This window comes from Rhamphochromis sp. 'chilingali' (genome assembly GCF_963969265.1).
Source record: "Rhamphochromis sp. 'chilingali' genome assembly, chromosome: 12".
NCBI lineage: Eukaryota > Metazoa > Chordata > Actinopteri > Cichliformes > Cichlidae > Rhamphochromis > Rhamphochromis sp. 'chilingali'.
The window spans coordinates 28,738,220-28,751,337 of record NC_137939.1 but is presented as its reverse complement, the minus strand read 5'-3'; the positions used below and the strand labels follow the sequence as shown (position 1 = coordinate 28,751,337).

At 38.9% G+C, this 13,118-nt stretch overlaps 1 protein-coding gene across 11 annotated transcripts in view; it reads left to right on the top strand.

Annotated features, from left to right (window-relative positions):
* The window catches only part of LOC308406649 (mitochondrial carrier homolog 1-like), a 241,718-nt gene extending 229,332 nt beyond the window's left edge, over positions 1–12,386 (top strand). For 5 of the 11 annotated variants that reach the window (XM_080897770.1, XM_080897766.1, XM_080897771.1 and 2 more), the window contains 11 exons: positions 220–304; positions 388–494; positions 2,227–2,289; positions 3,174–3,231; positions 4,866–4,917; positions 5,049–5,108; positions 5,200–5,293; positions 9,899–9,946; positions 10,032–10,099; positions 10,974–11,049; positions 11,678–12,386. In XM_080897770.1, the coding sequence (XP_080753896.1) occupies positions 220–304; positions 388–494; positions 2,227–2,289; positions 3,174–3,231; positions 4,866–4,917; positions 5,049–5,108; positions 5,200–5,293; positions 9,899–9,946; positions 10,032–10,099; positions 10,974–11,049; positions 11,678–11,743 (777 nt within the window). In that variant the 3' untranslated portion in view covers positions 11,744–12,386. Of the gene's footprint in view, positions 1–219; positions 305–387; positions 495–2,226; positions 2,290–3,173; positions 3,232–4,865; positions 4,918–5,048; positions 5,109–5,182; positions 5,294–9,898; positions 9,947–10,031; positions 10,100–10,973; positions 11,050–11,677 lie in introns of those variants that run through there. The other 6 variants (XM_080897769.1, XM_080897774.1, XM_080897768.1 and 3 more) reach the window with 4 other exon arrangements.
* The last annotated feature ends 732 nt before the right edge of the window (positions 12,387–13,118 follow it).

Here is a 13,118-nt window from a genome sequence, read left to right as displayed (position 1 = left end):
TTACATTTTTTACTCTTTCATTTTGGCTCATTATGTCTGTTTTTCAAAACCTGAATTGTTCTGTCTGTCACTGATTTAAAATAATGATTTAAATGTATTTTGGTCAGTTGTTTAAGTCGTCCAGTCTGTTCTTGGAAAGCAAACACCCGAAGCTGTAGTTGAATAAAAGAAAATGGTCATGTAGAGAATCTGTTTAATTGAAACTGCTGTTGTCTCCAGGTGGGACATGAGCCTCTTCCCCCGACTGTGGGAACAACTATGTTTGGAAGGAGAGTTTTATACCTGCCCGGCTTTCTCTCTTATGGTGAGTGAAGTGGGATTAATGGATGACTTATCGTCTAACTGGACAAAGCATGAACATTTTACAGGACATGAATTTGTTTTCAGCGCAGCATATTGTGAAGGTGGATGGAAAGAGAGGACTTCTTCGTGGCCTCTCACCACGTATTGTATCCAGTGCCATCTCTACTGTGGTGAGGAGCAAAGTTAAACAGGTAAGCAGGAAATGAGATTAAGATGGTACAAAGGGTACAACCCTTCTTGCTAAGATGAATAAGCAGATGTTTCTCTATAGCTGGATCCATCAGAGGTGCCTGTATAAGTCATTTGAATTAGCAGTTCTGACAGTGTGACCTCCATCAAGAATCTCTGTGATTCAACTTGAACTTAACATTAAACTGTTAAAACTGTTAAAAATTCCCTTTGTTATCTTTAGATTTCAACCTGGACAAGCTGGAGTATTGTATTGATTGTAACTCTTTAAAATCTGAAAGATAAAGAACAAAAACGGAGCTGCATATGTTCTATATGTTCTATTGCAAAGGCTTATACAGAAGCACAATGATGATAGCCAATGATGAGGGCACGCTCTGTACTTTACACAGAGTGTGGGAACCAAACTGTTAAACAGCTGATATTAGACTTTCCTTACCAGCCTTCGTATTAAAAACGAATACGTATAAACACTACACTCTGACTTTTCCCATACTGCAGTGTTACTGAATTATTACTTTAACATGCTGCTGAATGTTTCACGTCACAGTGTTTCAGATACAGCACAGGGTCACTGTGCTTATATTTATGTGGCCCCAGCAGGGCCATGCTGCAAATAAGATTTTGCCCTGTGTATTTAAATGCCTCTAAAACAAGAGGCATTTGCCAAGTGTGTGAAGATTACAGGCACTCGTCTGACACTATACTGCACTAACACAAGTACAGTTTTATGAAATGAAATCAAATTGTCATTGTTTTCCAAAAACCTGTGGATGGAATTTAAGATGATTAAAACTCGAGACATGCCTGTGGTCTCAATGATCTGTAATTGGCTGAAACAGCTCGAACAGGAAGTGATTTATTTACTGCCACCTTATTATTAAAGCTAAATTAATAATATTCAGTGTTGAATAGAAACCTTGGGTTTTTATCGTTCTCCTGTATGAATCACTAACAGCAAGCTCTCCCAGCTTTGCAGGCTGCTTTTGTCTGGAGGAAAGTCTCCTGAATCAGTGGGATGCCATTTCCAGTGTTTGTGTTCCCTTTTTGTTGTGATGTCCTGACAGAGGACAAGTTATTTCAGGTTTCATGCCAATGTTGTGCTAATGTTTTGGGGTTTTTTTTTCTTTAAATAATATTTTTAATTTGGTTTTTATTGCTGCTCAGTGTTGTTGTCATTACTGGTTCAGTTTTTGACAAAAGCACATTCAAAGCTTTTTCCCATTCAGTGAATTTTCATAATGATAATAATCCTCTGCTGTCACATTGCTGTAACATATGGATTTTCAGCCAGGGCACAGTTTGATAGCAGAAGTGTTACAATAGGAATCAATTTCAATTCCTTTTTATTATCAATTAATTCATTTTTGCCTTTCATGTAAACATGGTCTGTAATTTTCTGTAATCTTGCTGCAGTTTGTAGTCAAAATATTAGTGAAGTTCAAAGGACTTACATGTTGTTTATTTGTTACCAGTTACAAATAAGAACAGCTGATGTGCTTGAATAGGCCTTTGAGAGATGACAGGCAGTAAAGTGTAATCACTGTGCTCACGCATATGATTTTATTTAAAACATGCATAAGAATTTGTGGTTCTGCAGAAATAAACTTGGGTTTTTAAGTGATTGTGCAGGTGGAGCTGTAGATGATTGATGTTGTCGATGAATGTTATGTTCTTTAAATATCTGATTACACAATAGTGTGTTTTGAAGGGTAATCGGAGTTCTTTGTTCAGCAGATAGACGTCCTGTTTAAGAAGGGCGACCAGCAGAATTCACTCAGGAAAGTGGTCAAAGAGGTGAGACAACTCTGTGAGGGCTGTTCTTCACTTCTTTCATTTTGAGTGTAGCTGAACTGATGTACAAATGTTTCCTTATTCATAAGTTGTGAAAAAGACAGAATACGATGATTTGAAAATCATTTAAGCCCTAAATTTAAAGGGTAAATGGTTCAATGATGATCAGTATCAAATGCTGTAACTGATAGATTTGGTTTTATTTGAAAACAATATTGGATCCTTTTTGATTAATCAATGTATTTCCAGAAAATTGTGAGGGCACAGCGTAAAACCTGAAATGTGGTATCATGCCACAAAATAAAAACCTTGCAAAACATCTTAGAACTAGTTACTACAAGTTTTCCACTACTTCCTACTGGACCTGGTTTTTAAGGTTTCCCATTGGTTTCCCAATTTGCAAATTAATGATCAAGAAAAATGACCTCAACGCCCACTGTCCGTCAGTAGTGCTAATTATAGTCATTATAAAAAAATGTAATATTTATAACTTTATACTGTTTATATATGGGGAAACCTGCCGTCATTTGCAGGACCGTAAATGGACCAAAAGCGAGTTGGACCTCCTTTTGCCTTCAGAATTGTCTTAATTCTTCATGGCAGATTTTCAACCAGGTCCTGAAAGGATTCATCAGAGATTATGTTCCTTAAAAAATGCCAAAAAGTGTCTAGAAACAACCTTCATCCCTAAAATACTTTTTTGAGAAACCAAATGTTGGTAGGGACCAGAAATTGTGCATAATTCCTGTTAGGAAGTTCTCTGGGCAAATTTGAGACAGGCAAGTGGTGATCAAGTGAAAAATCTGGAAAGCAGAGGATATTTGTAGACATTGTCTTGCTATTTCTGGCTTTGAAAAACGTTCTCTTTACATTGCTTTGTCTCCCAGACCTCACATGAGATGATCATCCAGTGCCTGTCCAGAGTAGCCACCCATCCTTTTCATGGTATGTCAGCAACCGGAAATGTTTATTCTGCCATGAAACATTTCTTTTGAGTAAATAAAAAAAGCTAGGCAGAGATTAGTAAAATAAAATAGTGCTGCAGTCACCTTACAGGAAGAGATTTCCTGGTTTGAACTCCAGCTCCTGAGCGTCCAATGGGTTCTGTGGCTCCGCCCACAATCTAAAGAGACGCATGTTTGTGAGTCTAAAGTGAATGTAGGTCTGAGGTAGATAAAGTGCTCAAAGTTTATAGAACAAAGCACTCTGTCAACATATGATTAAAATGTGACTGTATTCTAAATAAATGTGTGTCGTCAGTATAACTAAAAAAAGTACTGTGTTCTTTTTCTGTTGTTTTTAACTACTGATTAAGTATTTTCAGTGTTGGGAAGGTTACTTTTAAAATGTATTCCATTACAGAATACAGAATACATGCCCCAAAATGTATTCTGTAACGTATTCCGTTACGTTACTCAATGACAGTAACGTATTCTGAATACTTTGGATTACTTAATATATTATCATGCTTTTTACAACAACGTGAATGTACTATTGCTGTGATTTATTACTATTACTGAAGGTCCGCGACTCCGAACTGTAGTAAAGGGACCTCTGACTAATACGGCGGGGTCCCTGTCGGCTCGTAGCCGAAAAATAGCTTTACTTTGTTGTGTGGGTCAACTTTTCTTGCGAGAGACAGAGAGAGGCATTGAAAGACTGCTCCAACGGAACTTATTGTTTTCGGAGGAAAACACGAACACAGTGTACAGTCGAGTCTTAATAGCTTACTTACAACTGGGCTCGTCAGGCACTCTTCTTGGCTGAAGTGGTTATTATTATATTTACATGCTTCCAGCTCCCGTTTTTCCTCGATGACAACTCGTACCTTTCCACTCCCCTTTTTCTCCCTCCTTGCGCTCACAGACCCATAACGTGTATGGCAGTCCATTCTCCCTGCAACACGGACTACACTGCCCATGATGCTACATTCTTTAGAGCTATGCTTGTAGCATTCTGCCTGTTAGCTTAGCACAACAACAACAACAACGAAAAGGCGCTCTCTCACCCAGGAAGCACACAGTCGCAGAGAGAGAGAGAGCGTAACCCTGTAACCATGGCAACCGTAACGCTGCCGCCTGGAACGAAAGAACGTAGCTGTCAAACAAAACCCAAACAGTCCTGACCCGCGACAAAATGAAACAGGAAAGTACCGCAGTGTAATCCATTTATTTCAACAAAGTAACTGTATTCTGAATACCACCTTTTTAAACGGTAACTGTAACGGAATACAGTTACTCATATTTTGTATTTTAAATACGTAACGGCGGTACATGTATTCCGTTACTCCCCAACACTGAGTATTTTTAATTGAATTCTGTCTTTACTGCGTGCTTTGAAAATTTGTAACTCCTTTTAATGCCTGATTGTGAACAGTGGCCTAAAATGTGAAGGTAGTGATTTGAGTCGTCACATGAAGCAGGAATCTCATGTTGGACTAACAGACTTGTTTACATATTGAACTATTCTGAGGCATCAATCTTTGTTTGCAGTTTACAGTATGTAGCATGTTCCCAGTCCTCATGAAAGTGTTATGTTGTCTGAATGAAATGATCTGATAAACCTTTCTGCGTTGGCAGTTATGTCGGTACGCTGCATGGCTCAGTTTGTTGGCAGAGAAGTCAAGTATGGGTAAGACTTTGGTTTATACATAAATTTCATACAAGTGTTTTGTAGATGAAGAAAGTGGATTAAAAGAAACATTCTACACTCACATCTACATAAAAAAGCAAGATGATATTAAAGGTCTGTCTGATTTTTAGTGGGATGCTCAGCTGTATGGTCAAGATTTTCAAGGAGGAAGGAGTTGCTGGCTTCTATGTGTGAGTCATGCTTTTATTAGTACAGTCTGTCCTGCTCAGATATCGTGATCTTTCACCTCCAACCATCATAGCAGTGTTTGTGTGTTTGCAGTGGTCTCATACCGCATGTCCTGGGAGAGGTTCTGTTTCTGTGGTGTTGTAATCTCCTGGCTCACTTTATTAACACCTATGCTGTGGATGAAAGTGTAAGTCTGTCACCTTTACCTATTTCAACAAGCTTTGACAATAAATATAATTTTATAATAGTACTGTATTTTTATTAGGAAAACTATTGTATGTTCTAGGTGGGCACTTGAAGAGCATGTTCAACACCCGCTCTACCTCCTGAGCCACGCCTACCTTTGAGGTTGTGCCTCAGAAGGTAGAGCGCCCTTATTTTCCACAAAGCAAAAAAACAGAATTTAAAATGTAGTCAAAATGCAAAAATTAGATAACATTAAGTGGCTCAAGTGTAATGGACAGTACAGTGCAGTAAGGGGGATTAAACAATGGGAGGTTGCACACTTGACAGATTAACAGATGAATCTCTGTATTATACGTATTATCCTGTTCATGTGGTATCAAAGATTTCCTGTGTACATTCAAAAACATACCGTAAGAGCTACAATGTGACAAACAAAAGAGCTCTCATGCAACTTTAAAATTCCTGTCATAATTTAAAATCTGTTAATATAATCCAATTTGTATCCCTTCAACAAAATAAGACCAGATTCCTGTCAACGGAGCAAAGGCCCGGAAGTACACCGGAATATTATAACACTTAATTTAGAAAGAAATCTAAACTTTATATAAATGATTGCAAATCTTAGAAATCTATTTGGCCAATGCTGCTAATCATACAAAACACAAAATATTTTCTTAAAGTTGACACTGGCTATCCTGATGTGATAATGGACTTGCACTTATATAGTGCTTTTCTGCTCCACTTGGCCCATTTCCACACACACAATCTTACAAGTACATTTTTCTATGTCTGAGTGCTTTCTATAGAAAAATATATTTTTGACATCTGACGTTATTAGCCATTTCAGGGTCAAAACTCTTCTTTAAAGAGTTAAAAATGGTCTTTTATCTTCTATAAAATGATAGGTTTGGCTGTTCTCCCAGATGTTCCAATCAAATTTAACACTGAGGCATCCATGAAAAAGAGGATTCACAAGGTTCAAAGAAAGTTATCTCACTGAAAATGATATGCCATGTTCTGACTGAAGGATTTATAAAAACAGCTAAAAGTTGTAGCTCTGCTATCACTATGAATATAATACAAGAAACAAAACATTCTCATCTTAATGTAACAGTTGAAGTCTTAGTTAGTCGAGTGGTTCAGGGGGTTGGGAAGCTCATCTTGTAATCGGAAGGTTGTAAGTCTTGGTCGTATTGGTCGTTGTGTCCTTGGGCAAGACACTTCACCTACCACCTACTGGTGTTGGCCAGAATGGCCGATGGCGCGATATAGCTGCCTTGCTTCTGCCCCAAGGCAGCTGTGGCTAAAACTGTAGCTTGCCTCCACCAGTGTGTGAATGTGAGAGTGAATGAATAGTGGAATTGTAAAGCGCTTTGAGGATCTCGAAAAGCGCTATATAAATGCAATCCATTATTAGTCTGAGAGTCCTTTTTTTTTTCTTTTCTTTTCTTTTTTTAAAATTTCAACATTCAAATATTTGGCGTCTAGCGAACTGTGAGCCCATGGATTCTAATTACATCGTAAGGTTTTAAAAACTGAGCTTAAAAATGCAGTGCACATGAATAGTGCTAATAAAAAAGCAGAGAGGCCTACAGTGAACATAGATTATTTTTAAGGGGTTTTTTAGTATTGTTTGTATTAAAACAAAATACAAAGCATTACAATACATGAAAAAGACAATAGCATTAAAAAAGGAGGAGTTTGGACCCAGAGGCAGGGTTGTTACATCATCACTTAACAAGTGGATAGTCTCATAGACAAAAAGCTAAGCTAGTGTTTATGGCAGAGGTATTATTATCATCATCACCAGCTAGACAAAAGCCTGGGCTAGGCTAATGACAAAGTTGCCTTATTGCAAATAAACAACATACAGAAGAGGCACACTTGATACATGCAGACCATTAAGCAGTGTTGGAACACACTGTGGTACCATACGCTCGAAAGCATCAGTTGAACAGAAAGTAGTGTGATGGTACAAGAATGGTGAGAAAAAGGTGATTAACAATGGAAGAGAGACAGACCTTCATATAAATGTCGGTCTGTCCTACAGAGAAACTGCAAAGAAAGTCAAGGTGTCAGTGAGTTTAGTTTCCTTCAGCATCCAAAGGCTCAGAAACAAACTGACAGGAAGAGGTCTGCAGACCCAAAGACACGACTCAATCAGAGGACAAGTTTCTGAGAGTTAACAGCTGTGTGATAGGCGGCTGACAGGACAACAGCTTCAAGCACAGCTTAATAGTGGTCGTAGTAAGAAAGTCTCAGTTTCAGCTGTGAAGAGAAGACTTTGAGCTTCAGGTTTGACAGGACGAGTTGCAGCAAGAAAGCCAGACGTCAGAATAAGACAAAGAGGCTTGGCTGGGACATGAAATACCACCATTGGACTACTGAAGACTGGAAGAAGGTATTATGGACTGATGGATCAACATTTGAAATCTTGTGTTCATCACACAGGATCTTTGTGGTCGAGTAGGTAAAGGATGGTTCCACAGTGTGTGGTGTCAACCGTCAAACATGGAGGAGGAAGTGTAATGGTCTGGGGCTGTTTGCTGGATCCAGGGTCGGTGACTTGTACAGAGTGAGAGGCTCCCTGAACCAAAACACGTACCACAGCATTGTGCAGCACCATGCAGGACCCTCTGGTATGAGCCTAGTTGGTCAAGGCTTCATCCTACAGCAACATAAAGACCCAAAACATAGATCCAAGCTGTGCCAGAACTACCTCAGGAACAAAGAACAAGGTGATGAGCTTGAAAACACGGAGTGTCCAGCACAGTCTCCAGACTTAAACCCCATCGAGCTGGTTTGAACTGGACAGAAGAGTGAAAGCAAAGCAACCTACAAGGTCCACGTTTATGGGAACTTCTGCTACAGATATGGGAGAATATTCTATTTCTATTGTAGAAAGAAGCCACGACTGTCTTCAGCTGTTATATCTGCCAAAGAAGGCTACTCTGATGGGTTAAAGGTTAGAATACACTTTGGTCTATAAACTGATTCCATGATTTCTTTTTTAACTCCAATTACTTATTTGTGCTATGCTTTCATTTCAGAGTGCAATCAGACAATAAACTGCGTAATTTTCAATAAAGAACTTGAAAATGTGGTGTCTAAAACTTGTTACTGGTAGTTTATGAGGATTGCTGTGAAATTTTAGCTTCATATACTAGTTGTCTTTTGCATTTTACCAGATAGGTTTATTTTTTTAATTACCCATTACTCAGACATTTTTATATATGTCTCCTATAATACATACAGTACATCTGGAAAGTATTCACAGAGCTTCATTTGTTCCACATTTTGTCATGTTACAGCCCTATTCATTGTTCACTGCAAAATGTTAAATACAATAACCTATAAAAGCAATTGCTTGAAATTCTTGCAAATTTATATTCATAAAGAGAAAAATATAACAAGTACTTAAATATTCACAGCCTTTGCTTAATACTTGAAACACCTTTGGCAGCAATTACAGCCTCATGCCTCTTTGAGAGTGATGCTACAAGCTTTGCATACCTATTTTTGGGCAGCTTATTTCCCATTCTCCTTTGTGGAACCTCAGCTGGGGAGCAGCAGTGCACAGCCATTTCTCTCCAGAGGGTTTCAGGCAGATTTCAGTCTGGGCTCTGGCAGGGCCAGACATTCACACAGTAGTCAGGCAGGTTCTCATGTGTCTTTTACTGAGAAGTAGGCTTCACCCTGGCTACTTGGAGTACAGGAATGGTTGTTTCTGAAAGCTTCTCCTCTCTCCACAGAGCAATGCTGGGAGCTCTTTACTAGAGTGCCCATCGGGTACTTGGGCACCTCCCGAATAAGGCCCTTTTACCCAGATCATGTAGATTGACATGGTCAGACAGTTCTGGTGGTTCCAAACGTCTTCCATTTACGGACAATGGAGGCCACTGTGCTCATTAGAACCTTCAGTGCTGCAGAAATCTTTCTGTAGCCACCCTCAGATCTGTGCCATGATACAATCCTGCCCCTGAGGTCAATTCCTTGGTCTTTATTGATTACAAAATCATCCAGTGATCTATAGTGTCCGGGTACCATGCACATGTTCATATGTCTTATCAATATTTCATTCCTCTGCAGCCCATCCTGTGAGAGTGGTGGTCCCACAGTAAACCCACTTAGCTTTTTCATGCTAATCCTTGCCAGGCTGTGAGCTCAGGCTTGGCCAGCAGACGTTCACCCATAAGCCTCTATCCTGTTCCTGGTGACAGGGTAGGATCCCCGCTGACCCTGTCCCGAGCAGGCTACATTGAACCTTTATTAGATTTATTATACTGCGTAGGGTGTCTGGCTCCTCACCCAGGACCAGTTTGATTTCGAAGACCCTACCAGTAGCAAATTGCACTTGACAACAAAGCTTCTGGGATTACTGGAGCACACAAACCCATCACCCTCACACACCAAAAACGAAAATGATGAATGAAAGAAAACGTGTAATACCGGTGTTTCAGAGACACTTGTATATGCTTACATGGTAATTTGTTGTTTATTATACAAACGATTGTAACTATTGAACTTTAAGTGCATTAGTTTTAGTTTCTGGAAACATGTAAATTCCTTCAATAACATTTCCCCCTCTCTTTACATTTCTTTGCAGTTCAGTCAGGCCTCTGCAGTGAGAAGCTACACTAAATTTGTGATGGGCGTAAGTTCTCTCTTCAGACCATGAAAGGTTTCTCCTGTATGTCATAATTCAGTAATAATGCAGTGTGCGTTTTGTGCCTCATTAGATTGCAGTAAGTGTCCTTACATATCCATTCATGCTGGTTGCTGATCTTATGGTGGTAAACAATTGTGGGTGAGTCATTAAGCTAAACACAGTTATGAACTTAAAATGTAATATTGATTTAAACCTGATGCCGTAGACTCTTTCAAGGTTTATAATTAGCTTTTTATCGCACTCATATTAAATGGTTTCAGCGATTGTTTTTTTTTCTCTCACCAACTTGAAACATGATGCTGTGATTGCAGGTCTGTGGAATACAAAAGAATAAAAAGACAAAAGTTGCACAAACCTTCTGGAAAAGGTTAAATTTAGTCAACAAAGATTAGAGAAACTGGAGCTCATATCATTTATAACTTTTTAAGGGTAATTTCAATCAGATGGCAGTTGGATTCCTGATCTCATAGATTTTTTTCATACAATGATTAAGAACAAAGTGGTGAAATTCTAAATGAGGAACTTCCTGTTTTTCATATGACTGCCACATACATGTTTTCTAGCAGCTTAGATTTATATATATATATATACTACGAAGGAAGGGCTTTAGTATGTGCTTTCCAGGTTATGTCCAATAATTTCAGCAGAACTGAAGTTGTAGAAATATTTCAAGGACCACTGGTAGACAAAGGACAAGCACCAGTGCTCATAACAAAAGTTAAAGTTTTAAATATGTTTACAGATTCCTCCATGAACTGCTCTTGTGTTACCATGTAGGCATTGATTGGAGTCTGACAGCATTTCCAAATCACTAAAGATCTCGAAATCTGACTAATGTGAGGCTCATACAATAAATGGTTCATCATTTTTACACTTGAAGTTTGTCTCCAGAACAGGGGCTTTTTGTGCTACATTAAAGTCTTTATTATGTTTACAGTAAATATGCTTTTAATATTTTTTTGCAAAATAATCGCTGATGCTTCAGTCTGACTGCTGAGCTTTGTCTTGTCAGACTGGCTGCAGGACTTCCTCCTCTGTCGCCCGTCTTTAGCTCCTGGCTGCACTGCTGGAATCACCTGAGCAACAAGGTACACTCACTATGTCACATGGCATTTGATTCCTTAATGCCATTTTATTATTCCATGACCAATTCACTGGAACTCAAAATAGAGGTAATAGAGATGCTGATGGATGCAGAAGCTTTAGGAATGTTCAAATTAACAATCTGTAAAAGAAGGAATGCACTGGCTGGTTCAGCAACACCAAAAGGCCTGAAATACCACAGAAGACAACTGAAGAGGTAGAATTCTTCCTTAGATCAGAAAAAACATTCACAGTATGTAGCCATGTCAAGAAAGGAGGTAGTCGGTCTATCACTGTCAAAATCTATAATCAAGAAACACCTTTGTGAAGATAAATGCAGAGGGTTCACAAAAAAGTGGAAACCACTTGTACACTACAGTAGGATAGTGGAGAGTAAGCAGGACACTGCCTGTCAAATAGGGTGGAGGTAGTGATGCAGCATGTGCATGTATGGATGCCAAGGGAACAGGTCACTTGCTGATAGAAGTAGCAGGGTGAACTGCGACGTGTACAGGCCTATGCTCTCTGCTCAGGCAAAGCATACTGCAAAAGCCAGTCAGAAGACCAGAGCTGGAGTTCCCCAGTGCACTATATATTTTCCTATATTCCTTCTCTTTGTCTCCCTCACGCCAGGGTCACCTCTTTAGAGGATCCAGTTTCTTTTTCCGCCGAGTGCCCTTGACCTCCATCGAGGACTAACATGGTCATCGCCACCACCTGCTGGGATGTTCTTCACCTTTTGCTCAGAAACATTTTCCAAAGATATCGATCCCTTCCTTTGTCATCAGCCTGCTGTATCCATCCAGACAGCTGGAGCAGCAGAACCTTTTTTGAAGTATGAGAAGCACATTCATTGTTATGATTATACCAGCTTCTACTCCTTTCCTCCCTGCTTCCAAACAATGCACCAACTATGGGCACCGTTTTGTTGCTGAGACTCACAAAGACATTTTAGAAATGATTCTCACATGAAATGATTTATTTGACTGACTTGCAGTGAGAACAGTACTTCCAAATTGCACCAATATGTTTGTTGGTACCTCTGCTATAGTCTGCAGCACTTTAAACATCTCTGGTTGTTTTAAAACTTGTCATTTTGCTTGATTTTAGATGTTATTAATCCACTCCAGTGTTGCAGCTGAACAGATGATCTGTTTTCAGTTTCTTTGCAATTAAAAACCTCTGTCTTTTTCTTGATGTTGCTCTTGCAAACTGAGTAAAGAGGTAATGCTATTTTTTTAAGTAAAAAATATTTTCTTTAAAAGAGGTTGGAGAAATGTATGAAAGTCAAGAAGCTCAAGATATTATATATGCCAGAGTCTAATAAAACGGAGAAATATGATTTTGAAGTTTGTACAATGTTTTCTTTTTTATCAGTCAGCCTTTAAACCTTTAAACCTGCCAATCGAGTGGTTTAAAAACCTGTTAACAGTCTGTTAGTTCTGAAAGCGTCCATGTTCGCTGATACATGTGACTGATAAATGAATTCTGCTTTATGTGTGTGACTCTAGTAACAACCCCACATGCCTGTTTTTATTGATAAAAAATAAAATCTTTGCCACAACAGTGTTCACTTCATATTCAAAATGTGAAATATTATATAAGTTGTATACTGATGCTTTAAGATCCAATCTTAAGCAGTAAATAAGAACATATTGAGGGTTACTAGATATAGAATAGTAGATATAGAATAATAGAATAGTAAAGAATAGTTCATTGCCTGGGCCACTTTTTTTTAACATGAATAAATAACTCTAACTTTTGAAGTTCTCTGAACTAATGAGGTTTTACAGTGATGAGCAGATAATCCATAGGTAAGTTTAAATTAACTATTCATTAGCTTTCTAACAGCCTGATATTCTGAGGCTTTGTAATATAAACACTGTAATAAAGGTTGCGAGCTTGAGTGCTACAGAACATCAGAGCTGATAATAAATTACGCCTGTAGTGTTCCCCCAACACAGGACGGCTCTGTTTAAAAAGTCCCAACCTCTGATCAATCAAGACTTTATTCGCCACATGCAGGTTGCCCTGCAGTGAAATGGGACACCCCCCCCCCCCCCCCCCCCCCCCC